Source organism: Coturnix japonica, chromosome 11 (genome assembly GCF_054131305.1).
Source record: "Coturnix japonica strain WE chromosome 11, WE-NBRP24, whole genome shotgun sequence".
In the NCBI taxonomy this organism is placed as follows: Eukaryota; Metazoa; Chordata; class Aves; order Galliformes; family Phasianidae; genus Coturnix; species Coturnix japonica.
This window is the reverse complement of record NC_140673.1, coordinates 6,767,198-6,795,042: the sequence shown is the minus strand read 5'-3', so window position 1 is coordinate 6,795,042 and position 27,845 is coordinate 6,767,198. Positions and strand designations below refer to the sequence as shown.

At 50.8% G+C, this 27,845-nt stretch overlaps 2 protein-coding genes and 1 long non-coding RNA gene across 3 annotated transcripts in view; 1 reads left to right on the top strand and 2 right to left on the bottom strand.

The window, feature by feature from the left end:
• Positions 1–3,544, bottom strand: part of LOC107317209 (uncharacterized) — a 7,547-nt gene extending 4,003 nt beyond the window's left edge. Inside the window, exon 1 of the long non-coding RNA XR_014932588.1 lies at positions 3,408–3,544. This is a non-coding gene — a long non-coding RNA (uncharacterized LOC107317209). The remainder of the gene's footprint in view (positions 1–3,407) is intronic.
• NMNAT2 (nicotinamide nucleotide adenylyltransferase 2) overlaps positions 1–14,867 on the top strand; it is a 20,124-nt gene extending 5,257 nt beyond the window's left edge. The window contains exons 2-11 of the mRNA XM_015869593.3: positions 6,948–7,036; positions 7,418–7,485; positions 7,606–7,684; positions 8,173–8,296; positions 8,897–8,977; positions 9,068–9,112; positions 9,806–9,882; positions 11,106–11,207; positions 11,819–11,886; positions 12,038–14,867. Coding sequence (XP_015725079.1) covers positions 6,948–7,036; positions 7,418–7,485; positions 7,606–7,684; positions 8,173–8,296; positions 8,897–8,977; positions 9,068–9,112; positions 9,806–9,882; positions 11,106–11,207; positions 11,819–11,886; positions 12,038–12,140 — 836 coding nt within the window. The 3' untranslated portion in view covers positions 12,141–14,867. The remainder of the gene's footprint in view (positions 1–6,947; positions 7,037–7,417; positions 7,486–7,605; positions 7,685–8,172; positions 8,297–8,896; positions 8,978–9,067; positions 9,113–9,805; positions 9,883–11,105; positions 11,208–11,818; positions 11,887–12,037) is intronic.
• Positions 14,794–27,845, bottom strand: LAMC2 (laminin subunit gamma 2). The gene is made up of 23 exons (XM_015869585.3): positions 27,655–27,845; positions 25,572–25,760; positions 24,773–24,902; positions 24,500–24,595; positions 24,278–24,414; positions 24,065–24,187; positions 23,605–23,794; positions 23,178–23,290; positions 22,675–22,893; positions 22,145–22,324; positions 21,397–21,630; positions 20,810–20,946; positions 20,506–20,659; positions 20,029–20,234; positions 19,688–19,767; positions 19,110–19,247; positions 18,824–18,968; positions 18,486–18,635; positions 18,027–18,141; positions 17,418–17,617; positions 16,908–17,066; positions 16,720–16,819; positions 14,794–16,557 (listed from the first exon to the last, which is right to left on the bottom strand). Exons 1-23 carry the CDS (start codon positions 27,725–27,727, stop codon positions 16,307–16,309), a joined length of 3,519 nt encoding a protein of 1,172 aa, XP_015725071.2. The 5' UTR covers positions 27,728–27,845; the 3' UTR covers positions 14,794–16,306.

Sequence of the window (27,845 nt, the reverse complement as noted above, 5' to 3'; positions counted from 1 at the left end):
GAATCTAAAGTTCCAACATTCAGTAAATATCCACTACCTTCCCTACTCTCTTTGTTGAATTTCCCCTATATTCTGCATTGTATATTGAGGAGAGTTTGTATGCCAGTCAGCAGACATCTAAAAAATACTTCTGATAAAAAACAATGAGACTCACACATCAAAAGTAAAACTCCCAATTGCATTGCTTCTTAAGAGAATTTGAGCAATGAAAAATCCCAGTGGGCTGTTCCTTGCTTATTCAAAGCAGCTATTCCAAGGCACAGTGCTGAGCTCTGCTGCGTTATGTAAACAGGCTTTGGAGATAAAGGGGCCAATCTGGGTAAGGAAAGAGGGAGGAAGAAGCAAGGGCTGGGATTTTTGTTGCTGTTGTGTTTTTTTAGTAGCTTGAATTTCAAGAATCACATTTTCTTACTTGTTGAGACAACCAAAGTGCAAAGCACTTTAATAAGCCTTTTGCTGCCTGAAACAGAGCCGCAAGAGACGTGAGTGTAGGGACAGCTCGTCCTTTCCCCTTTTCCTTAAATGCAAATATATCCGCAGATGGCCAGAAGCAAAATTCCCCATCTAGTAAAAGTTCATACAGGGTCTTAAAAGGCTTTGTTTCTGAAGACTGCAACATGAGCAAGGAGTGAAGGCTGCCTTGTACTTCCATTTCACCTCTGCTCCAAGATCTGAAAGTGCAATTAGCTCTGGTGATCAGAGGTAGCTGATTAGACTCGCTGCAGGACATTGCAGCTGACAGTAGACCTCAGGATAGCTTTGCTCCCCACTGCATTGGCATGGCATTGTTGGACTCAGGGGAGCGGAAAGATCAGCCAAGCGAGGACAAATATTGTTTATAATCTTCTGAGTGAGATATTACACATTGAATATTGTGGCAGGGAAAACTCCACTTGTCCATGCTCCCATCTCAGCATCCTTAATTTGGGACAGGCCCTGCAACAGTGTGGAGGAATGCCCACTAACCCCTTCACCTCTCAAGCATCTTGTTCCATCCTCCTGACCCACAGACGGGAGGAGGAGCTTTGCCCAGCACCTGACTAAACTCCATCAGTAACCACTCAAGGATTCTGCTGAAATATTTATAAGCCCTTAAACATTTAGCAGTATTTATTATGGTTGATGAGGCACTGTGTTGTCTCTAAAACAGTACCACCTCCTGAAATAGGCCACACACTTCCTGCCTGAACCAGACTCAAGCAAACCCAGAAACCCACTACTACAACCTTATTCAAACAAGAATCAGGGCCTGCACTTCCATTTCAAAACCAAACATGCTCACTGAGAGACTCACACCTCCTGCACGGCCTTTGGTGTTACTTTTGGGTAGTGCCCATGGGATGCTGAGGACACTGACCAGCTGAGCACTGCACCCCAACAGTGGCACCCGCGTCTACCTTGGGTGTGTGTATAGTTGGAATAATACAAGTATAGTTGTAAATAGATAGCCAGAGAGTATCTAAGGAAAAGACTCACCAACTCTGAGGCCTTCAGTCAATATGGATAATATTGAGGCTTGTCACCAAAACTCCACAAAGGAGCAATCTCCACAAAGAGATGCTGCCTTAGTGGTGGTCAGCCCTTAAATGGGATCTAGGAGAGGTGGAGTCAAGCTCCATCCCTTCCAGTAGCACAGCTGAATTACCTTCACCTGTGCTCCTGCAGCTGACTCGTCGCTTACCTCAGATGGTTAATCAGAGGTTCAGGCTGTGATCAACAGTTTCCCCTATAGTGTCACTTCATCTCTGCCAGTAGGTGCTTCTAGGAAAGCAAAGCCAGCATAAGAGGTGGGTGAAGCCAGGGCATCTATGGATTTTGAGGAGATCACACTCCCTCTGGTTTTCATAATATCTGAATCAAAGCACTTCCCCAGTGCCACCATCACTCATCCAAGCAAGGCTGGATTTTTGGGGTGCTGTGCATGGAGAAAGCCCAGCAAAACTGTGTCACTAAAGAGCTCACTCTGGTGGGAGGTGAAATGGGAAAAGCCTTGGGGCTGGGTTAGAAGGAGACAAGCACCTGTAGACTGTGGGAACACTGGAAGGAGCAGCTTTACTTCCGTCTTCCTTGGTGCAAGGACACATCTAATGTGCTTTGCAGAAGGTAGAGGTTCTCAAGAGCTATCTTAGAACTACCTCCAGGGCATGGAGGTGTCCATCCCTGCTCCTTGAAGCACCTCTCCAAGGACAAGCAGCAAAGCACCACCCTGACATCCTGATAGAAGCAGGGAGAACCATTTCCATGACAGAACAGTGAAAATATTTGTTGCGTGCCCTTTGATGCTCAACTTGTCCTACTTGACTTCATCTGTGGTCTCACAGCAATAAAAGTCATGCCTAAAGTGAGCTGTTGGGTATAGCTGGAACACGCTCTCCTCTGTTTACCAAAGAGTTTATTTTGGTTGCTGATATTTAGGCTTTAATTGAAGCAGAGATAGAGCCCTGCAATGCAAGCTTGGGGCTAGATTAATGCTGGAAATTGATGGAGCTTTGTTGTGGGTCAGTATTTGCCCTGAAACAGCCTCCCTTGGGAGACAGGCAGCAAGAAAAGTAGCCCTCAATCATGGCACTCATCCCCTGCTTCAGGCAAATAATCTGATGGGTTTTGTGTCTAAACAAGACCACTGTATCTCTGCAGAACCTCTTTTTCTTCCTTCCTGCTTGGGAGGACACAGTACTGCACTGTTCCCTGCTCCAGCTCAGTGGGCTCACGGCATTTTTCCTCAGATGCTCATCTGTAATCATTTTGGCACATTTATCTCTAAATGATGAGAAAATACTGTGCTGGAAGAAAGAAAAGGGCTCACCACCTTTCTCCTGCAGCAAGTCAGACCAGCCATTGCTCCCCTCTAATATGATGTCCAGGAGCAGTGGGTGGGACTTCTCACCTCACCATCACTGAGACCACAAGACACTCTGGGAGCAGCTCTGGGTATCAAACATCAGGAGAATATAGTTGTCAGGATGTGGCTATCTGTGCTTCAGGTGAGATCCAGCAAGGCTATGAGCATATTCACCTCACCCTTTGACAGGAAGACTTTCCCACCAAGTTATCTGGGCAAAAAATGGCATCGCGTCTCATTACAGAATCACACAATTGCAAATGGTTGGGGTCAGAAGAGATCTTTGTGTCCATGTGCATGTCCATGTCCATGTCCATGTCCCATCCTGCTCCAGCAGGGCCATGCAGAACAGTGTTCCTAGGACCGTGTCCAGGTGTTTTTTGGACATCTCCAGGAAGGAAACCCCACAGCTTCTATGGGTACCTGTGCCAGAGGTCATTACAGCTGGTGACAGTGACAGCATCGTGCTAACCACTTGTGGGTTGAAAAAGTGTGTCCAGTGCCTGCCCAGAGGAGCTGGTGGCAGCTTCAACACAAGCTCCCCATATCAGCCCTCTGTACTCACCTCACAAAGCTGATGGGGAATTCCTGCTTCCATCTGCTCCTTCCCTCCACTGTGGGATATATCAGCAGTTTGGGAAAGCGTTTTGACATGGGTTGCTTTGCCAGATATTAGATTCTTCCTGCAGAACATATTCTCAGACTCCACACACTGGAGTTTTTTTCCCCAGTTACTGTATGTCTTCTTGAACACAATCCGTTGCAATATTCTTGTCCTGAGAAAAGAGAAACAAACAAACAAACAACCAATCACGGGATGTCTTTGATTTCAATTTGAATTTGAGTAATACCAAATAGTCTGTTCTTTTACAGCATCATCTGGGGGACCCAGATAGACTGGAACTGGGCTGCTCCCTACCCACTGGGTCTCACGCTCTGTTATTTCTAGGCCAGATTGCTGTGAACTGACTCAGCCTTCAACCTTTTCATTTTCTTCTCTCTCTCTTTTTTTTCCTTTGGGCCTCTAATTTCACTTTTCTGTCCCAAAGCCAGGAGTGCTGAGCAGATGGTGGTATAGTGTTGTTAACCCTCAGGCAGCTGGGCACTGGTGGGGCATCTAGCTGAGCTTGCAGGCTTTAAAAGCTCAGCCTCCAGCTCTGTTCTCAAGGCATTTGCTGGCCATTTCTTTTTTTGTGCCTACAAAAAGCCATTAAAAGAAAAGTGCAGCAACAACTGAAGCCATTTAGCATGAAGGTCCCTTCCAATTTTCTTATTTCTGTGATGCCTAGATGCAGCTATGGACTAACAGTGTGTGTGTGGGGGGGGGAGTGTAACAGAGCAATTAGCTTGGAGATGAAAATCATTAAGCATTATGAGACTTAATGGGATATTTCTTCCCTCTTCTCCTGCTTCTTTGGAAAGGAAAGCTCTCCTTGGAGGGCAGCCAGGGCTTGTTTCTGTAGCAGAAGCATCATCCTGGCCCTCAGGGACTCGCTGCAGCTCCCAGGGCATACTAAAAGCTGGGGCAGAGGAGCCAGGCTCTGTGGTGAGAATGGGGATGGCTTTGAGGGGGCTGAGCCCCTCTGGCAGCAGCCCAGAGACAGAGGGACAGTGGCTTTGTTCCACACCTCAGCTTCAATAACTATCCCAGCCTGCTGCCATGGTAATTTCATTTTTCAGCATTTTTTAAAGGCCCAAATGGATGCAGCCACAAACACATCCCTGATTTGGCAACCAGAGTCGCATATGTATTTATATACATCACTCAATTAGGCTGAGAATAATTTCTGTCTCCTTGCCTGACAGGATTTAGAAGGGTAAAGCATCATGCTTGCGTATCTGGGTCACTCACCCTGCAGGAGGAGGTACTTCAGCCAGCAGGCCAGCACCTGTGGGTTTGCAGCAGTGTTCCCATAGCATCCCAAGAGCTGTGTCTCCTCCTCTGCAAACAAACAAATAAATAAACAAGTGCAAAGAAAAAGGAGAAAAAGGAACTCCTGGGGGTGAGGGTGAATCAGATACAAAGGCACTTGAGTTCACACCTTGGAAAACAAAGTGCAAGAAATACTTGGTTTCATTCACAGCAGTTTAAGTGATGGAGAAGCACCAGCGGAGCAGAAGCATTACGATTAAAATATGCTCAGTTAGAATCACCAAAAAGAAACACCTCTTAAATAAGCAGTGATTTCCTAGCAGGGCAGCAGGACTTTTATTCTTTTTTAATGCTATCTGAATAAAACAATTAATTATTGTTTTCATAGCCCTGAAGAGCACCTTGTGATCAGTTTTGCTTCACCATCATTTTGCAGAACTTTGGCTGTTCCAAAAAGCACAAAATGCTTCCATGGTGGAAGGGAGGAAGGTTGGAATGGGGACATTTCAGCCCAGCCCACTTCTCCCACGCCAGCCCAATGTAAGCAGTGCTGTTGGTTTGGCAACATTGCCACCAGGCTGAGCACAAAGGCAACAGTCCAGAAACCCAAAAGAACTGGGACTCAGACCCTGAGCACCTTTACACTAGCACAAAAGATTAAGATCTGTTAAACCTTTTGCAAATTGGTAAGCATCATCCTTTAACCCTACAATCAAGTGGTAACCCTTAACCCGAATCCAAAATGACAACCCTTGACCCTTAACCGTAACCCAAAATAATAACCCTCAACACTAACCAAAAAGGGGAACCAGTAATTCTTAACCATAACAAAAATATATTTTTCCCAGGCAAAAAATATTTGAACAAGTGGGGAGATAAGGCTGTGAGCTGAATGGACAGCTGCCCATAAGGAATACACGTGGGAAGAGGAACACAACACTACTGAGTTGTCTTTGGTACCACCATGGCACAAAGGAACCTTTGACCTGGTCTCCAAAAGTAGAATATTTTATACTAGAATTACAAGAGGTTCTATCTAGAAAAGCACTTTCTGAGAGTATGGAATGACCTGGTGGTTTGGAGAAAGCACCACAACACCAGAGCAACCCTAACAGTTCAAAGCAACGTCGCACCAAATCCAGCATCCCATTTCCAACCCCCAAAACCCAGAAAATAACACAGATTGACTCAGCTTAACTCCACATAATGCACAGCACTGCTACCTTTGGGCTGGAAGACCACACCATGGCGGGAGGCATCATCTCCTCCTAGAAAATCTGAAGTAATTTTGTCTTGCCTTGTGCAGAAGACGATACTCAGAGATGGATAAGCTTATATGTTTGGACAGGCATGGCTACAGCTGCCTGTAGCTTTCTCTATCTGTGCACTGAAGAGTTATTCAGCCAAAGAAAATCGAATCCATTAAAAAACACAAAGCTTTAATGCAGTCTTGTGATTATAGCACCAATGTATCAAGATGCTGCAAGCACCAATGCTGCAATTTTGTGGCACCCTAAAGCCACCTGTCTCAGGTCCCCAGTCACTGTCCTGGGCTTTACATTCTGCCCCCTGCTATTTATGTTCTGCCCCCCTGCTATTTGTGTTCTGTCTCATATTCCTGACACATGGCTGCAACTGCTGGATTTGGCCACCTTTTATGTCCTTTTTATGCATGTCAAAACTTGAGGAAATACAATAAAAGCAACCCCAAAACACAAATGGCCTCCCTCCCCATCTCTAGTCTCATATCAGCCTCTAGGGCTGACACCCTTGAAGATGTTTCTCTACCTTGTCCCAGAGCTCAGACATTTCCACTGAAATTTAGACTGAAACAAAGCCGCTTCTCCCTGTACTGCTGTCATCCATTCCCATCCAGCATTTTTGATGCACAGCACACATGTCCACACTGCACTTTCACATCTCAGTCACACAGGCTGGCCAGCTTCATTTGCTTTCAAAAAGCTCTCCTGTACCCAAGCCATGCAGAAGGCAAAAAAAGCCAATGGAGGATGATCATGATAGAGTCCTTAGGATTTTCTGGTTTTGGGGGATGGTGAAAAATAGCCAATTCACAGTTGGCAGCTGAGGGTTCAGCTTTTAGGGCAAGGCAGGTGATGGCCATATGAAACTGGAGGTGAATCCCTCAAACAGCATTTGGCAAAGCCATAAAGCCAGTTCTGTGAGGCTTGGTGGGATGGGTTAATGCACTGATCCCTTCTTGTTCTCCTCTAGAGAGAGCCCGTGATTACCTGCACAAGACTGGACGGTTCATTGTCATCGGTGGCATTGTCTCACCTGTGCATGATTCCTATGGGAAGACGGTGAGTTATTCCTGTCCTATTCTTCTTCATATGTGCAACGTTAAGCATTGAGAATCCCCAAGAAAGTCTCCAAGAAGATGGAGAGGGATATTACCAGCCAGTCTTCAGATAAAACTTGCAGTGAGAGCCTGTAAATGGGTAAAACAAGAAAGCAAAGAGAAATGCTACCATCCAAAATGATGGGGATCATTTTGTTTGGGTTGTGTTGGTTAAATGACTTTGAAGCCAATTTTTATCACAATACAAATTAGTTTTATTACCCCAGGTAACCACCCTGAGAACTTCAGCTTTGAAAGGCAGAAATCTTTCTTATCCAGAAACAAGGAGCTCAAATCATCTTTATGCACTACCTCCTTTTAATCCTTACTTTTATTGTTCCAGGGCCTGGTGTCCAGCCGGCACCGCCTGACCATGTGCCAGCTGGCTGTGCAGTCTTCTGACTGGATCCGGTGAGTGACAGAGATCACTAGGGAGAGCTGGGTGGAAGGTTTCAAGGAAGAAGGTGGTGTGGTGAGGACATAAAGGCAGTGGCCACCAACTAATGCTGCTGCCTCCCTGTGTTCCTGCAGGGTGGACCCCTGGGAGTGCTACCAGGACACCTGGCAGACCACCTGCAGCGTGCTGGAGCACCACCGTGACCTGATGAAGGTGAGTCTTTCTGTACCTCATGTCCTGGTCCTGCACTAGAAACAGGCTGCAGACACCACTTTGCCTGGATGAGTTCTGGAGTGCAGAGGGAGACATCAAAGCCTAGAACATGGCTGGGACAGATGGAGAAGATACATATTCCTGACCTGAAGAAGTATGCAAGACATTTTGTCACAGTTGTTCTCTGCTCCTCTTCCCTGCCTCTGAATGCAAATTGGATGAACTTCATGCATTATCACCTATTAGCAGGAAACAAACAAGTTTGGTTTTTTCTCTAAATAAAGGAGCAATAGGGTCCTACTAGCTGAAGACCCATTTGGTGAGATTATAAAGCAACAGGAAAGCTGAAGTGAGATGGATAGGTCTGTCACTAATGATGACCTTCATCTGCAGTGAGAGGGGTTGACCACCGGGTCAGCAAAGGTTTTGGGAATCAACTCCAGCCTTGGGGAAGCCATAATTACAACTGAGTTTCTCTCTTGCTGCAGAGAGTGACTGGTTGCATCCTCTCCAATGTCAACACCCCCTCCATTACCCCTGTGATCGGACAGCCCCAGAATGAGTCTACACAGCCTATCTACCAGAACAACGTGTCCAACAAGCCCACCGCAGGTAGGTGGCTCTGGGGAGGGTGGGAAGGAACTGGCCACCTGTTCCTCACACCCCAGCTGAGGTACCAAACACTTGCTCAGGAGTGCTTCTGAGCTCCTCCAAGTCCTCTTTCACCTCTAATGGTGAAGTGTCCCCACCCCCTCTTTGCAGTTTTCTGTCTTTATGGCACCACTGGGGATGGGGAATAGCAGTGTGCTTGTGCTCCTTGCAGCTCCAGGCTCCCTAACCTGCCTCACAGCTCAGATTTATTTTTGGTTGGTCCCAAATTTAACAAAAGATTTCTATAACTCTGTGTTAAACTGACCTGTGTCCGTGCTCCTGATGAACACACCAGCCTCGCTCTGTCTGCACTCCTGGCTGCGTATTTCTGTTTTTTCCTGCTCCAGCTAAAAAAAGCAATAATTTCATTTTTCAACTGACCTGGGTGAGGTCTCTCAGCAGTCTTATAGTGCCTGAGGGGTATTTGGTTATTTGAAGGCTGAGTCATCTGCCAGAGGAGATGTGAGAGTTGCTGTCCCCCTACATGGGAGCATCCCATGTGGGCAGTCAGCCATGGATAAAGCCTCTCCCCATCTTACTTTCTTTCTTCTCTGTCTTCAGCAAAGATCCTGGGGAAGGTAGGAGAAAGCCTGAGTCGGATCTGCTGTGTTCGCCCACCCATGGAGCGCTTCACCTTTGTGGGTAGGTACAGGAGTACGGCATCACCCTCAACCCCATCTCCCTCCCCAGTACCCCCTGCCAGGTAACAGTGCCTCTATTCTTCCCACACAGATGAAAATGCCAACCTGGGGACAGTGATGAGATACGAGGAGATTGGTGAGTATGCAGCCCCTCAGCACCACTCAGCACCACCAGAAATCTGGTGGCAAGTAAAGGATGCTGAACCATCACCACCCCTGGTGCTAGGCAGCACGGCCTGGGACTGAAATAGGAGCAGCTCTGAGCTGCTTGGAACCTCCTCTGCCCACCCCTCCTTACCTGGGGCAATTTTGTAGCTTTCCTCCATGGGTTTGCAAACCAAGAAAAAAAAGTCCTAAAAGCTCCATTGCTTCATCATGTAGTTGTACTGCTCAGGTCTGCTGTAGGAAAATCAAACCATGCCCAAGCTCAGTACAGCTCCACACACATCTGCAGATCAAGCACCTGCAACAGGTCACAAAGCACTTATATGTGTCTGAAAATGCAGAAATGCCTCCTGACCCCGTGGGATACCATCCCTTCAGGGCACATCTTGGTGGCTCAGCAGCCCATAGCAATGCTAGCAACGACTCAGAAGTGCAGGAGAGGAGCAGAAATAGTGCACAGGGTAGTTCAGGGTAGGCTTTCTTTTTGGTACCACTGGGGATGCAAGGATTGTAGCTGCTTTAGCAGGATTCATTTTGGTAAGAGATGGTGTTTTGGTGAAAGAGATCACCCTTGAGCAGAGCAATGGGGTGACAAGAAAAGAGGGGAGAAGTGTACTCAGCTCCGCGCTCCCCCATCTCTGAGCATTCTGCTTCCTTCCTTCAGAGCTGCGCATCCTCCTGCTCTGTGGCAGCGACCTGCTGGAGTCCTTCTGCATCCCCGGCCTCTGGAATGAGTCTGATGTAAGTCACTGCCAGGGCCCCGTGCTCCCTCTCCCTGGGCTCCATCCCTCCTCCTCCACCATCCCCTGGGTGCTGCCCTGGTATTCCACACCACCCCCATCACTTGCCTCTGCTTCATGAGCAACAGGGGCTTCTGCACTCCTGGTTTACATAAAAGCTGGTATAAGGAAATGTTGCCCTTATGTTAGAAATGGAAGATCCTTAAAACCATACCAGCAGCTTGCACCTAACAAAGGAAGAGTAAATAATAATAATAAAAGGAGGAAATAAGTAAAATAATAACAAAAGCAAAGAATTAAGACTGAGAAGAAAAATGGTGTTGACCCCTCAGCCCGACATTGCCTGACACCATCTCATGTGGGCAAGCAATCTGCGATAATGACAGAGTGGGGTGGGGGGAGAGCAATCAAGACCACACCCACATGGCAGAACACATGGTAAGTGATGGAGAATTCACTTTACCCTCCCTTGCAAAGGCAGATCCAACCTGCAGATGGCAAATGACCTCTACAGATACGGCTAGCTCTGTGTTTGGCTTTGTTGTTGGTTTTACAGCATCCTACTAGGATTCAGGCACAATTCAGTGCACTGAGGTGATCCTATATCAAACATCACTCACAATGAAAAATACTTCAGTTAACACTGGAGAAGCCACTGTCCCTCCACAGCGACTGGAGCAGTCTGCTCCCAGCAGTGGTGCTGGGATCTACGCACCACTCCAAGAATCCTCTTCCCTTCCATCCTGAGGAAAGCCTGTCCATGGTGATCAGCTTCAGAGCAGCATCTCTGAGATGCCAGTAACACCAACACAAAGAAATCCAGGGATAAGGGGCTGTACAGACAATGTGAAGCATTGCAGCTGCTACCTCCTCTGCTCCGATCTCCAGTGAGGCAGAGTTCATGTCATCCTCAGGCAACATCTGCTGCTGCCCTTTCTACCATGACAAGTTCTCCCTGAAGCCTAACTTCAACATTCATGAACAGAGTTTAACCCTGTTCCTTTTTATTTCATCCACCACAGATCACTCTGCACATCACCAGCACTCCTTAATAAATCCAAGTTCTTTTCCCAAAGGTTGTCCAGAAAGAGAAAATCTGAGGTTAACCCCATCCAGATTTTGCCAGGCACTCACAAGGTGCACAGCTCAGTTTGGAGTGCAGATTGGAAGGCAGATTTTGCTCTGGCAGGTTGTGAAAACTCTCCTTGTGTTTGTTCTATCTAGATGGAGATAATTGTTGGGGAGTTTGGGATTGTGGTGGTGCCCCGGGATGGAGCAGACCCCGACCGGATCATGAACCACTCCTCAATACTCCGCAAGTACAAAGTAAGTGGAGTCATACATAGTCAGGGAACCATAGAATCATGGAAAATCCTGAGTTAGAAAGGACCCAACAGGGAACACTGAGCCCAGCCCCTGCCCTCACACACCACCACACAACCCCAACCCTTGTTGCTGAGAGCAGTGTCCCAGTGCTCCTTGAGCTCTGACAGCTCACAACCATGCATACTGTCCCACAGAGCAGACCCTTCTGCTACCCCCAGCTCTCCCCTGACGCAGCTCCATGACTCTCCCATGAGCCCTGTTGCTGTCCTCCTGCTCTGCTCTGGGCTGAACAAACCACAGCACCTCAGCTGCTCCCCATAATCTTGCTCTCCAGACTCCATACTGTCTTTGTAGCTCTCACTGTCACCGTTTGCTACACCCTGTCCATGAGATTAAACTGTCTTGAGGGCCTCAAAGTGTCCCCCCAGACCCATCAACATCACACTGGACATGGGACCTGGAGAGTTCCCCCCTTATTTTTGCCTCAGCTGCTAACTGGGATCACGAATGTGGCCACCAGGCAGCAGACCTCCATGGCCAATCAGACACAGGTGGGGCAAACACTGATTTTCATCCCTCCCTTTGCTCATCTCTTCTTTTTCCACCCGCAGAACAACATCCTGGTGGTGAAGGACGACTCGAACCACCCCATGTCGGTCGTCAGCTCCACCAAAAGCAGGTGGGTGATGCTCAGGGTGCCCCCTGCCAACCTCTCCATTCATGGGGACACCACTTTGTTCCCAGCCCCTGCTCAAGAAGCCCTAATTCCTGGAAAGGGGCCGACCAACCCCCACATGGGTTCTGACCCTCCTCTTCCCCTTCTCCCCTAGACTGGCCCTGCAGCACGGGGATGGACACGTTGTGGATTACCTCTGCCAGCCTGTCATTGACTACATCCTCAAGAGCCAGCTCTACATCAATGCCTCTGGCTAAGTGCCACAGGCCGTGCAGCAGAACAGCCCTGTCATCCCGTGTCCCTACAGCTCTCCACCACACTTTTCTCTCTCTTTCTGCGTCTCCATCTCTCTCCCCATCCCATGGCCTCTCACTCTCAGCACTGACGCTCCGTAGTGCAGCAACATCCAGGGACCGGCAGCACGGCCCCACATGGAATGGTTTGGTCTCTATTTTTTTTTTTTTATGGGAACTGTCCTCCCTGTTGTATACGGGGAAGGAGGGGGGCAGAGATGTGCTCAGTGTGCTCACTGAGGGGCACCTCCACCCCTCACTCCTGGCATGTGACTGGGAAATGGTCCTCCTAGTCCATCCTCCCCGCATGCTCAGAACAGGGGCTTCCTCTTTGCTCAACAAATCTAGCTGATTTTTTTCTTTTCTTTTTTTTTTTTTTTTCCTTTTTTTTAAAAAAATTAAATAGCTGTAGTACAAGCTCCTTAGCTCTCTTGCCACGGTGCCCTGCTTCCCATTGAATCCTGGCGGGCAGTGGGCAAGCATAATGCAAGTGGTTCTGTGTCCTGCAGAACCTCTTCAGGCCAGCAGTAAGGACAACCCAGCCAACAAAATCCTCCACTTGGCCCTGACAAGTCATGAAGATGGTATTTCTGAAGGGGCAAGGACTACTGCCAGAGCAAAACTTACCAGGGGAATGTCTCACTTCTTGTCTGCAAGTGAATCCAGTCCACCCCAAAGCCAAGGATAGATGCTGTACTCCAGCCCCATGTCAGAAGAGGCAGCCTACAGCACCTAGAAAGGGATCTGCCATTTACAACAACAAGAAGCAAGGGAGGAAGAAGAGGGGAGGAGGTGGCCCAGAGCCACTGATGAGAATTGCCCCAGGCCTGGCCGAGCTTTCTGGGACTGGGTCCGTCCTCATCATCAAGCCTCCAGCTCTCCAATGCTGGCTGTAAAATTCCCATTTTTCCTTTCTCTCCTTCCCTCTTCCTGTCCTTGAGAAGTTTATGCATGATATATTTGCCCTTTCAAACTGGCTAAAGGTACTTCACACATCCCTTGAGACAAGCCAGTTTCCTGCTTTCCTGCTTGTGACATGCCTGGTAGAACCCGCTCAGCCAGATGCCAAAAAATAAGGCATGGAGCATGGAGCAAAAGGGAATAATTCCAGTCCTGCAGAGATGAGGGTTACTTAAGCAGGCTGCTGTCCTACTGGGTATCCCAGGGTGCAAGGACCCTGCTGGTCCTGCTGGCTCAGCCTCTTGAAAGATGACAGCCACAGAGAGGAAGGTACAAGTCTTGCTTTCCTCCATCCTTTTCTCCCTCCCTTTACTCCTTCCAGCTTCATATCTCTTAGTGTCTATAGCTCCCAGACATCTACCAAGTCACAAACTGCTCTTTGGAAACTTCAAAGATGAGGCTTTGCATTAAGGTTGGTGACCTGCTGGGCACTGCTGTCCCCTGTGCCACAGCCCCCTCCCAGAGAAGTCACCTCCCTAACAGCAGAAACGCTGGGCAAAAATGACACAGTCAGCACATGCGATGTCTTAGCAGCAAATGTGCTGAATCTCTCAGATCCAGCCATGCTGTTTCCAGGCAGTTGTGTACATACCTTGAGGGATGAGGGGGCATGGAGATCCCAGACCAGGGAGGGCGGACAGAGTGTGCAGGAACACCTCCAGGGATAAGCCCCCATCCTGCTGAACCCCCAGGCTAATGTTTCAACAGGTTCCAGCTGGGCATCTCATTCCCAACCTACATAAGCTGATAGCTAGACTCCTCTAAATCCATTGCCTCTGCTATCCTCCATGTTCAGGGTTTCAGCCTGTTTTTCCTTTCCACCCCAACACAGAGGTCATCCCTGAAAACATCCTCAGTCATCACCCATGTTTCTTAGCTCCAAGCTGGAGTAGAAGCAGCAGTGTTAGAAACCAGCCTCCAACACACACACACACACACACACACACACAAAAAAGGATTGGAACCTCTGGGAAAGGTGAAGAAGCTGAAGAGGAAGGAAGGATGGTGGCTTTTAAGAGAGGAAAAGACAGTAACAAAAGAGGAGATGAAGAAGGAGAGAGGTCGGCAAGTCTGAGAGCAACCTCAGAAGCTCTTCTCCTCCCTCCCTCAGGTACACAAGATGGGATGTGCAGGAAGCCAGCTGGCTTTCCATCTCATCATGGTTAGGATGGCATGCCTTAGAGACATAGTGTTGTGATAGGGATGATGAGTATATTGTCTTACTAGTCCTATCTATGCCTTCATGTATCTGCTCAGCAAAACTCAGAACGGGGCAAGGACAGGGTGGGGGGGGGGGGGTTTGTTACAGGTCAGTCAACGCTGGGATTGGTTTGGAAAACATCTATGGGTGGGTATGGAAAAACTCATCCTTTGAGATCCATGCAGATGGTGGGGAGGTGAGGAAGGGACTTTCCAGCACTGCTGGGGTGTGAGGCAGCTCCTGGGTGCGTGTGGATCTTGGAACCTCTGATTTTAAACAGTGGAATTTGCTGAAAGAGAAATGAACTTCAAACGTCTTTTGGAATATAAAAAAGGGGGGTTGGGGGGAGGGAAGGGTTGAAGTTGCCATGCCACCAATTTCACTTTTGTGAAAGGTTTTGGAGCCTTTTTTGTTTTTTTTTTTTCTTCTTCTGTTGCTATATAAAGAAAACAGTCATCGACAAAAGAGAAACTTTATCAGCAAAATGTTTAAATTATGTAATAAACAAAAGAAAAGGATAAAAAAAAAAAGATGCTACTGGTATCCATCTTTCCCTGCTGCTGTGCCATTTCAAACCCAAACCAGCTCCAGAGGGCGTCAGCTTGAGGAAAACAAGCTGCTGGGAGAACTCATGGCCAAGCTTGCCCAAAACACAGCACTGGAACTGAACCAGCAGGCAAGAGTTGACCAGAAGTGTTCAGTATTTATTGGCCTCCTCCCTTCCTAAAACCCAACTGATAGAAGAATAATGTCAGATCCATAATGCCTGTCCTATGGTGTACAGGGAGATAAGGAAAACATGCCAGAGGTAAGAGCATATCTCACTTAAACACAAATATAACACAGACAGTTACTCAGAAGACCCTCAACCAAGGAATAGCGCAGGCACTGCTTTACCAGAGAAGCAGTGCTAACAAGATCTGTTAGTCCTCAGAGCATTTCCCTCTGCCCAGCACCCATTCCATGCTGATCAGGGCACTTCAGCAAGGCTGGTTTTCAGTACTGGAGAACTCTGGGCTTTTTCTCCCTGAAAAAACACCAGAAGAAAGCTGGAAATGGTGTCAGAATGGAGGTGGGTCCACAGGAAAGCAGCGGGTGGGTGTAGGGCGCACAGTTGTCTTCCAGGCTGTGCTCAAAAAAGATTTACAGTAGAAAAACCTTGTGCACAATGACTCACGTCTAACATGCTTTGGGAACATCCAGAACCATACATGTGGGATTGGGAGGGAATGGGCAGCACCAAACCAGAGGTGGAGAAACACTTGAGATGTTTCAGTATTCTTCACCAGGTCAAATTAGGATGCTGGCACTGCAGCAAGGATGGGGATGGGCTCTCAGATATCAATGCTTGGCTCCAGTCCCCCAGAGAAAGCTCCCGTTCCTGGGATGAGAGCCACAGGATCCCAAATGCTTGCACAGAGCAAACATGGCCTTGCTCTCCCTGAGCTCTGGGACACCCAGGAAGCTGCCTGGGACCAAAGTGGCCAGTCTTGGAAGGAAAGGCTGTGCTTGTGTGTCTGTGTGAGAGAGAGGATGCCAGGAAAACCTGTGTTCACCCAGAAAGAGCTTTGATGGGAAATCCATCCCTTCAGGGCTGAGCAGAATAGAAACCACCTGCCTGAGGAGCCTGGTGGAGCACCTGCAGCTTTATGAAAAGGGTCAGCAGCGGCACCTAGTGCTGCTGCATCCCTAAGCCACATCCAAAATGGCACCAGCAAACCCCAGGCCACAAATGGGCATTTCCTTCCTCCTGGAATTGAGGGACGGATCGTTTTGAAAATCAGGGACTCTCCAGGTCCAGAGTGATGTGAATTTCAGCTGCAACACTTGTGAACTTCAGGCACTACCCTGAGGGTAAAGACAAGTCCAACAGAACCAAGCTCAGCTGTTCCTGCCAGGTTTTGTGGGAGCAGAGGGACCTGGCTCTCCTGCTGTGAGCCAATATGGGCTGCAGCCTCCCAGTGCTGCCTCAGGGTAACTCGATGGCTTTTGTGTTGTAGCAGCCAGGAGGAAGGCTCCTCTGGATATCCTCCAGGTTCCTAATGTCTGCCAGGATCTCATCAATGCTGCTGTCCAGTTTCTGTACCCGGCCCTTCTGCAGCATGGCTCTCTGCTCGAGCTCTGACATCTGTTCCTTCAGCTGGTTGGTTTTGGTTTTGGCTTTGCTGAAATTCAGCTCAAGCTGTTTCAGGCCTTCCTCATCCACAGCACCAGGCTGGTCTGGAGCACAGGAAGAAAACAAGGAAGGGAGAACCATGGATGGAAGCTGTAAACTAGATCTTCCCAGCTACTTTAGCTCCATCTGTAGGGGTCATCTCCCCAGGAAATACTCAGTACCCCCACCCAGAGCCCAGCACACCACAGCAACGTGATAAAACCTACTCATCAGACGCAGCAGCTCCTCTAGGACACCCAGTGTCTCCTGCACCATCACCCCAGTCTGGCCAGCCTTGGTATGGACATCTTGAGCTTCCTTGGTAGTCTGGGGAAAGAAAGATGCAAGCTGTAAGGCAAACATTTGCCCAAAAGTCAACAGAGAAGTGTGCATGCTGTGGGATCTAGGGACCCACCTCCTGTATCATGGCAGCATCTGCCTCAGCTTCTGAAACCTTGCTCTGGAATTCTCCATCCACTTCTTTGGCCTCATGTTGCAGGGCTGCCACTGCCTTCTCCAGCATGAGGACACCATCAGCTGTCTTGTTGGCCTCCAGCCTGAGCCGTGTGATCTCCTGGGGGAGGCAAAGGCACGATGCTCAGTCAGAGCATAGTCACTCTTGGTGCACTGGGATATGGAACTGTTGGGACCTGGCTCCTTCCACAGACTTGGGTCCACCATGTGGTGGCCAAAGCGATGTGCCACAGAGATCCCCATTAGATAAACCTGTCTACAGAAATCCCCACGCACCCACTCTTCTAGAATCACCTCAAGTATCTCTACACACTCCTCTATAGACAAGCCAACAGAAGTCAGTGCATCAGGTCCAACACAAAGATGGCTGGAGTCACAGCCACCTGCTCCTCCATGGCTGGTCCTTCCAAACCCCTTTCTGTCAGCAACAACCACCAGGGCCTGTCCTCACCTTCTGGATCCCAAAGGTGATCTCCTTTGCTTCCCCTGCGGTGCTGCTGGCTGCCTTGGATTCAGCAGCAGCATTGCCCAGGATGGCTTCAGCTCTGTCAGTCTTCTCCTTGGCACTTGTCACCATGCTGCTGATAACTGGGAGCCTTCTCATTGCATCCTCAGCTTCCCTTCTCTTGTCATCTGCCTGCAGGTTAAACCCTGAAAGAAACACATAAGAAAATGGAGCAGAGCTTTACATTGTGAGAACTCAAGAGGCATGGAGAAGGAAGAGCTCTCCCACAGTCCTGGCTTGGTTTAGACACCTTCCAGAAAGCCTGGCAATGATGAGGATAGGACAGGAAGGAAAGGAAGTGAGCAGTTTCTAGAAAGGACTTGCTGTTCTCCTTGTAGGAGCTGCTGTACTGGCTGGGGCACTAAGATGGCCTCCTGGATGTCCTGGACCCTGAGGACACATTCCCCTACAGCAGATCCAACCCAGAGCAGCCTGTGATGCTCCCACCTTGCTTAGGAGTGCACTTCTGGCAGAGACCATCAGCATTCTGCCCAGCATACTCCACTGCAACGTGAAACTTGGGTGCAAGGGAGGGGTCAGAAGGGAAAAAATTACCACGCAGACTCTTCAGGATCTGTTCCACTTCATAAAAGGTGGCATTGCCAGCGCTCACAGCCTGCAGGGCTGTGCTCCTGGCAAGGTTGGCTCGGGACAGCAGCTGAGTCAGCATCTGAGACAGAACAAGAGGACACAGGGAGGTGAAAAACATGGCAGAGAATCATCCCAGAACAGTCATAAGAACCACAATGGTCATCTGCAGGAAGCCATGCTGAGAGTGAAGACCCACAAGCCTGTTCCCACATGCCTGCCATTGCCCCTGAATCCAGGTGAGCACAGTCTGATCCATCAGCAGAGCTTTCTATGAGTGCTGCTCAACTGGCTCAAGCTGCTGTAGCCATCCTAGCTCATATCTGTCCTGGGGCATGTCATTAACCTGCCTTACATGCAGGAGGGATGCTAGTGGGAGCCTGCATCAGAACTTCTGTGCAAGTGAGGTATCAGCCCATGTCTTACCGCTCTCTCGCCTTCTCCTCTCTGCAAAAGCTTCTTGATTTCTTCCTCCCAGCGGCCCATGTGGCTCTGCAGCTGCCTGTACTGTGCCATGTACATGTCCACCGTGCTCAAAAGACCAGCTGCATCCTGCTTCAATTGGGAAGCCTCCCCCTGGAACACAAAGATGGGGACACTGCTTTGGAGGCCCAGTGTTACCCTACTGCTCACAGGGAAGTGAGGAATGGGATAACCACCAGTGCCTGTCCAGAACTGGGGAGGGCTGAGCTGTGGAATGGGCAGGAGGGAGGGCACAGTGAATGAAAGGTGATGTCCTGATCCCACAGGGACAAAGCTCTCACCTCAAAGGACCCAAAACTGGTCTTGGTCAGGCGGGACAGAGAGCTGAGGATCATCAGGCTGCTCTGATAAGCCTTGTCTGCTTCAGTCACTATCCTGTTGGCATCAGCCTCCAGGCCTCCAGCCAGCGACTTCAGCTCCTCATACCTGTGCAGACAGAAGAGCTGAACCCAAGGGCAAACCTAAGCCTTACCATTCTGCATCCAATGTTACTGAAACATAGCCAGGGAGGCAGGGAATGGGGCTTGGAAACAGGGCTTCACCCCACACCCTTTTTCCTGCACTTACTTCCTGAGCAGCCCTTGCAGGGAGCCTGGCACCTCTGCATCCCCGCTCACTGCTGCCTGCAGCAGCTCCAGTGCCTGCTGTGAGTCGTCCTGTGCTGCCTTCGCCGCCTGCTGGATGATGTTGGCTGCCTGCATGTGGCTGAAAGGCACAGGGGGTCTTTGTCATAGGGGCTGCACACTCAGGTTCCCTCCTTTGATCTCCTTTGTGGTTTTATCCAGCAGAGCCAGATCAGGTTCTCGCAGACAGTGTAACGTATGTGAGAATGGGTACCCACACTTTGGGATCATCTGCCTTGCTTGCCCCTTCTGCATCTGCCCAGGGTAGGGCAGCACAGGGGAAGAGGCTGATGCTGCCTGATCCAACTGGATGCCCATGGACCAAACTCTGGCCAGGAAGGTGTTTCCAAAACACCCCATCCAGCACCACTCCCAAAGCCAGCAGAGCACAGCAAAGGCAACCCTGCAGACACTTCTTCCCCTGCTCTGGGACTTGTACAGAGCTCATAGAGCTGTAGCATCAGGTAAGGCCACTGAACAGGGCGCTCCTGGGCCCCTGCCCTCACCCAAGGAATGGCTCACCTGTCAGCTAGACTCAGAGCCTCCTGGGCCAGGAGCAAGATCTTGTTTGAGCCTCCAGGAAAGTGTGAAACCGGAATATCCTGGGGGGAGAGAGAGGTGTGAATGCTCTGCCCTGTCCTTGCTTCTGATTTGGCAAGAAAATTAATAACTATGGCATACTAGGTCTCCAGAGCCACCCTGATCAGCAGCTCCTGGCTCCCAGCCCCACATAAAGAGCCTGCCATATCCACCTCTACTCATAGAATAAATGTAACAACTAGAATACATGAAGTTCTTGCTTTCTCCATGGACTCTCTCAGCTCAGGGTTTGTAGCATGGTGCATACACACACATTGCCTTACCGCTCGACTCAGAGAGGCTCCACTGCGGCTCAGGTCCAACCTGGCTGTCTCCAGCAGCCTCCTGACATCTTGTGCCTGCCGCTCGTATTGCCTGCCCAGAGACATCAGCCTCTCCACTGCTGCCTTGGCATCATCCAAGCGGCTCTGGCAGGTGGACCCTTGTCCCTTCAGCCTGGTCACACGGCTTTCTAGGGATCTGTCAGAAGCTGGTGAGAAGGAAAGAGACATGCAGTGGTGAAAAGAAACTCAGAACAGCAGAGACAGCAAAACTTTGCAATGGCACAAATTGCCCTTTCCCTTCTCCTGGCGGCCCAATGCCTTGGGCATGCTTGGAGAAATACAGAAAACTACTCCACTCTGTCATCTTCTGTGTGCTGCTTCTGCACAAAGGACTGATGTCCTCTCCACCCAGAAGCAGATCCTCATCAGCTGCTCCCCCAGCCCTGCATAAGGCTGATGGCAGCCATTATGTGGTACCTTGCAGGCTGAGAGCTTCTCTGAGGATGGCCTGCAGTGTCTCCTCAGCCAGCTGCATCTTCCTCTCCAGCTCCTGGCCCACAGCCCCACCTCCATTTTTCACCTCTGATGAAAGCAGCTCCATCTCCTGCAGCTGCTGCAGGTACAGGTCCACCTGCAACCACAGAAAATCAGGTCATTGGATGCTGGGTGACTGCCTAAAAGATTCTCAAAAGCTGGAGCATCAGCACAACCCTGCCTGAAGAGCAGGGACCCAAAGCCCAACCCGTGACAGGGACAGGCAGATGGATAGGTGGGCACTCACCTGGGCTTTCACTTGGCTGTAGCAGGCTGGGCACTCACTCTGCTCACAGTTGGGACCCCCAAAACCAGGCTTGCAGATGCAGCTCCCATCATTTCGGCACTTCAGGGGCTCAGCCCCCACTGAGTTGCAGCTGCAGGCTGCACAGTGAGAGGTCAGTGGCCAAGGACCCTCTCCCATTTGGACTGGGTACATCTTTCCACTCGCTACCTCTCCTAATTCTCCCTAACCTCACTTTCCTATATCTCACCTGCAGTTGTGTCTTCTCCCATGCTTGGGAGAGGGACCTGGCTGAGAAACACCACTTGGCTTGGGAGAGTGCACTGAGTAAACACCACTCAGCACCTCCACCAGGGTGGAGCAAACACTGAAAGCCACAAGGTCAAGTGCAAATACACCACATTGTCCCCTTTAAGCTCTCTTGCACTCCAGCATGGATTTCCTTACTCATCCCCAGTGCTGTTTCTCAAACTATGCCCACCACAGACGCTCCTGCTTGGCCACAGGGAGCTGCTCTTTGGCTTGTTGAAACCTCCTGCACCCACTGGACACTAGAGCACAGCCCCACACACCCATCCCTGCCCTCATACCTCGGCACTTGTCAGCAGGGTTGGGGGCCAAGGGGTTCCCAAAGAAGCCATCCTTGCAGCGCTCACAGTGGAAGCCAGCCGTGTTGTAGATGCACTTGAGGCACTCTCCTGTCCGGCGATCACAGTTCCCTACAGCGTTGGGCTCCACGTTGCCGTTGCACTGGCACAGCTGGCATGGCTGGGAGGCTGCAGGATCTCCAAAGTAGCCATCGGCACAGAACTCACAGCTGGGCCCTGCAGAAGGGAGAGGCTGTTGGACCAACACTGGCAGCCACCTGCCCACAGGGATGGGGACACCGCTGACACCAACGCCCATGTGAGCATCACAGCTCTCTGAGGATGCCTGGAGGCTGTGCACCGAGCTCACAGCAAAAACTGGGCATGGTGGCTTTCCTTGGTCAAGTTACGCAGTGCTGGGGCCTATAAATTCTGCTTTCCTCCCTCCCCATCAGCCCTTTCTCCATCAACTTAATCAATTTGCACAACAGCCTTTCCAAAAGATTATTTGAGCAGATGTATGCGTATGTATTTCATGCATTTCCAGGGCAGGGCATGCATATTTGCACAGCACGGTGGGTCCCGGTGCTTTGCTGAAACATCTGGTTAAAAGCAAGAGTACACAGGTGAGGAAGCCTTGGGGAGAAGACATTGCCCCCCCAGCCCCAAACATCCCAGGCAGCAAGCACACGCATAAGGCACATTAAGACTTCAGGGGATGGGCTAATGGCAAAAATGACCTGAGCCTTACCTGCAGCTCCAGGAGGGCAATGGTCACAGACAACCTCTTCCCTGCCTGGCAGCACTGAGCAGCTCTGGCCGTGGCCACAGGGACATGCTCTGCAGCTGTGTGGGGGCCGGGGGTCTCGGTAGGAGCCAAATGGACAGCTGATGATGTTCCCCACATTTTCATCTCCCGAGTAGCATTCGCCTGAGGAAGAAGGGACAGGGCATGGGGCAACCAGTTGGCCATCAGCCCAGCTGTCCCCTCTGCAGGACACCCTGCACTGCTCTGAGGATGGGCAACTCAGCTGTTTCCTTTGAATCAAAACACAGGAGGGGATATACAGCATGTGAAGCAAATGGGCTGATGAATTCCCCATTGAGGCTCCACCAAACCACATCACTGTCCAAGCTGCAAAGTGCACTGTTTTGAGCTCACACTGCAACACTGTGGGCTGCTCTGACATAAAGGGCAGCAAATCATTTCCACATCACTCCCTGATGTCTGTTCCAACCTCACACACCCAGCAAGCTCAGAGAGGTCACAGTTTTTCTTACCAGTATCTGGGTCACAGATCCCTCCGCCGTGGCAGTTGCAGGGCACACAGATGCTGAACGGCCCCATGTGAGGTGCATCCCTCCTGTAGCCAGCAGCACATCGCTCACAGAACTGCCCCTGGTAGCCATCGGGGCACTGGCACTGCTCCACCCAAGGTGCCAGGACGCCGGCAGTGGGCTGTGCTGACACCAGGGTGATGTTATCGATGTAGCCGGTGCCTGGTGGGAGATGTGGCACATCACCACCAAGAGTCTGGGTCTGCGAGCCCCATGTATCTACATGCTGATCTCTGCAAGGTCACCTACAACTTCAGTGGGCAGATGGACCTTGGCCGAGGTTTTTCTTACCCTGCCCATCACTGTTGGCATCTAGCTTAAAAATTCATGATTTACCTCTGCCCACATTACAGCACTTTTTAAAATACCTTTTAGTACAGCTGTATCCAGCTATGTGCCTCCAGCAAGGTGAGCTGGGCTGTCCCCTTGCTGCCCCCCTCACTTACTGTACTCCCCAAAGGTGGCTCGGATCCAGAGGGCAGTCAGGTTTCCCAGCAGCCTGCGGTACTCAAAGTAGTTCAGCCTGGGGCTCCACTTGCTGCTTGGGTGCTCGTCCAACCTGCACATGGAGCCAGGTGGAAGCAGTGTTCAGGAACATGGGATGTCCCAGCTGCTCTCTCCCATCTCCCTCCAGAGTCCAAAGCGCTAACACTCTCCTCCCACACAACTTGTACCAAGCACAGCGCCCATCCCCACCCCAAAGCAGATCTTCTACAATCCCTTTTGGCCTCTCCTTGTTTATGAGGAGAGATGCACACAAGCTGAACCCAGGTCCAAATGGGGCGACTATTTGAGCCTGGCCACCTCTGAGGGACCATCACTGAATCCACAAGCTCACAAAGGCTCTTTCCGCAATCCCAAGCACCCTGTCACCTGAAGGTGTAGGTCTCGCTGACACCACAGGGTAGGACTTTCCCAGAGGGCAAGAAGGGGGCAGTGACTCGGAGTCCACCTCCTTCAAGGATCACATCATGGGGAGAAGGCAGCCGCCCCCCTCGGTCCAGGCGGTAATCAAAGGAGAGAGTCTGGCCATAGCTCAGCTGTTGGTTCCCGAGGAATTTGGCTGCACAGGGAAGCAGTGGAGAAGAGCAGAAGGAAGAAATTGAAGGCTTAAAATCTTTCTTTCCCTCCATGCAGTCAGACCAAGAATCACTGTGCTGGCAGCCACCACTGCCACCTCCCAGGCTGTGGAAGCACTGGGGTACCACCTCCCTTCCCCTTCCTTCTGCCCATGTCACACCTTCCCCAGCCCCACAGACTCTTCAATTACCCAATTCCCCCCCAAACCAGCTCAGGCCTGGGCTCAGCTCCATGCCATACTCCCCGTGCCTACCAGGTGCCACGAAATACAGCGCTTCCCATCTCCTTGCTGCTATGAACACATCCTGGTGGCGTGGAGACCATTCGAGTTCGGCTGGGGACCCGTCTTCATGGACACCTGTCCAACCTTCAGGACCTGGAGAGCAAACAAGGAGAAGGCACCAACAGTCAGACCCCTCCTTGTACACCACCCCTGAGGATGCAGGGACATCTTGTTCAGCCTCACCTTGCTGGAAGGTGGAGGTGATCTTGTGGACACTGTAATTCTCAGCACTGACACATGAGGATGAATGTCCATAGCAGAAGCATGGAGAGCACCCAGCCAGATTCCTAGCATCCAAGTTATAGAAGTTTTGTTTGCACCTGGAAAAGGAAGATGACATAACATCCGTGTGATTTCTCCTCTTGTGCTCAGCCTGCTGTAGAACACAAACCTGCAGACACCCACCTGTCACACCGCTCACCAGTGACACCGACCTTGCAGATACAACGGCCCGAGATGCAGTCAGCTGTGCCAGCTGGGTCACAGGCACACAGCTGGCTCCTGCAATGGGGACAGTGGGAACACTACAGGGACCTCCAGCTCAGCCAGGAGCTCACTGCCCCAGCACAGCTGTCATACGAAACATCAGAGAATCTCCCAGTGGGATAATATAGGGCAAAGTGAGGAAGAAGAGGATGCAGCAGTGATGCCCCAGCACAGGACAGCCCCAGAACTTACTGCCCATATCTCTGGCACCCGGCCTCGGAGAGGGAATGGAAGCCTGGCTGGCAGCGGTCACATTTCTCACCCATCACACCGGGCTTGCAGCTGCAGCGGCCATTGCTGTCACACTGTGTGGTAAGGGAGCCTGCAGGTGGTGGGACAGGGAGATCAGGGGGGTGCCTCCATGGTGGGATGTCCTTTGGGGAGCAGCTGGAGGATTCTTTCTGCCTACCACCAGAGTGAGGGTGCTTTGCAACACACCTCCTGTCCCCAGGTGAGCTCTGGAATCAGTGCAATTAAGGGACCTCCCAAATTCTACCTAACATGGCAACACACAGACTCTTTGGGACTGACTCATGAGGCTTGGGAACACTTCAGCTCCCTGTGCTTGGGCTTGGCCAGCACCCTCTGTGATAAGGACATGAGCAGTTTGCTGTGGGGACACAGGTCCTGATCACTTGCCAAATTCAAGACAGAGAGAAGCAGGCGTCCTCCTGGACATGGAGCAATATGCCTCAACGTAGCTTGTTTGGGGAATTTTTTGGGGTTTTTCCTCTTTTCCTTCTCCCACCATCCACAATGTCTGCCATGTCTGCAGAGCCCAGCCTTGCACAAGAGTGAGCTCATCTAATGGCACTGGACATCAGCAGAGGAACCTCTTGAGCATCATCCCAGTGGGTGTCTCACCATGCTGAGAAGTGCAAGGGGCTGGATCCACAGAGGCAGCACAGTTTGCTGACAGACCCCACCCCACATCCCTGGTTGGAAAACAAAGTGAAAACCCAACACATTGGTCCCTGTGGGTGCCCCATACCGTGGGGGTGGCAGTGGCAGGGCAGGCAGCAGTCCCCATCCCACTGGCGGTAGTATCCATCCTTGCAGCGCTCACAGTGGACACCCGCTGTATTGCCCATGCAGCCGAGGCAGCGGTACCCATTGCCCGTCTCCATCAGCAGCTGCCAGTCAAAGACACACTGCCTGGACATCCCATTGCAGTCACAAGCTGGAGAAAAGAAAAGAACAGCGTCCAAAGAGGGTTAGAGGGATGAGAGCTGAATATGAAGCTCAACCACAGCTCAAGGAACATTCCTTCCCCAGGCTCCTGTGGCACAGATCAGCCCTGCAGCACAGCCCCACAGCCCTGTCCCCCTCTGCTGGGGTTCCTGGGGCCATGCAGTGCCTCCTGGCTCCCTGCTGCAGTGCTGCCAGATGCCTCACACACCCATTAGTGCACACATACCAGACAGACACACTCAGTGAGCAGCTGCTGACGAGAAAGAAGATGACCTCATGTGCCAGCAAACACGGAGTGAGGTTTTCCAGCCCTGGCACGCTCAGCCCTTCAGTAGGACCAAGAGTGAGAAGAGCTTCTGCGGACACAGTCAGCACCCAAAGGGCACAGAGCATAGAAACAATCCACCATAGAAACACGAAAATGAGAGTTTGCTTTTCCTCAGTGCTTCCACTCCCCACCTGCATGCTTGGTGTCAGTCCCTTCCCCTCCCCTCCATGCAGAAGCACCGATCCCCACCCACACCTCACCCTACATGATCCGAGGGCCGGTGCCAAGTTGCATGGCACGGCTCCCGCAGGGAACAAATGCCTGTTCTCAGGCCTTGCTCCAAGGCTGGAGCGTATTCAGAGCCAACTCCCAGCATGGCAGTTTCCAGGTTCGCTAACACAAAGCCATTTGAGATGCTGTTGCAGATCAGTGCCATTGGTTCTGTTGCTGATTCTCCTGGAAGCCTACGGTCTCCAGCAGCAGCCAGGTGCCCCAAGGCCCCACCACCATCCCCTGACTCTCAGGGCTCTGGGGAAGGGGCTGCTCTGGAGGGCAGGGGGCCGCACTGTAATGTGGAAGGCTGGGGGCACACACCCAGCAGGATGTCACTCCTAAAGCTTTCACCCACTGAGCACGATGATCAAGAATTGGTTGCTCTGGTGGTGCAAATTCAAGTATCAGAATGGCTTAGAGAACAAGAACGGAAAGCTCTGTCGGCTGCAGGGCACCAAGAAGCCACTAGCCCAACCCATATGAGCCCATCCACGAGGAGCCCTTCTTCCAGCAGCCTCTCCGCACAGATCTGTGTGCAGTGCAGCAAATCCATTGCAGCAACACAACACAACCTTTCTGCTTTGCAGCCCTGGCCTTCCCAGCATGGCTCACATGTCCTACAGCCAAGGCAGCCAGCAGAGGTGGGACATTAAAACCTACACCAGGATTTTGAAATGCAGTTATGGCTGCGGCAGTAATTACTCAATTAGCAGGGAAACCTAATCAGTCTGTCCGTTAAAAACCCGCTCATTCAGCACTTATTTTCCCTTATCAGCTTCCACTGCACTTAAACGAAAGCTGATACCAAAGGACCAGCTCTGAACCCAGCAAAGCTCATTGCCAAGCAGCAGCAGCAGCATGACAGACACAGAAAACAACCCCAAAGTTGCTCAGCATTTATGAAATACACATGGTTTGGGTCTTTTGGGCTGTGTGCATCCCACAAGGCCCCACCTCACACAGACACGAGCTCTGCACGTACTGTTGCACAGAGCCAGGATGTGCCCTGCTCCTCCTCGGGCTCAGTAACACACTGTTTATCAGGCAGCAGACAAACAGGCAGCCGTTCCCCAGCCACATCCCACCCAGGCAGCCAGGCTTTCCCCACTAAGCAATAAAGGGATTACACCTAAACAAGGATTTAAAGGAGACGCAGGTAATAAAGAAACAACATCTGAGTGCTTCTGGGAATCTAGCTCCAGAGGAAACCTTAAGAGAAGCACCTACAGACCCACGTTTATCCCCAGCAATGGAGTGGGACCCAGCAGAAGAGCACTGCACCCAAATGGTTCCCCATTACCGGGGCCCTAAAGCCGAGCCCCTGACCTTCCCCAGCCCTCACCTTCTCCTCCGTTGGTGCTCAGGGCTGCAGGCAGGAGGGACACAGCCAGGGTGAGGAGCCAGCATGCGGCCATCGCTGCAGCCCCAGGGTGGGCGCTGGGCACACAGAGCCCCAGCTCCAGGCTGCTGCTCTAAGGCTTTGCTTTTCCTTTTTTATCGGCTGCTCCACCTGAGTCACTCCCAACAGGAAGA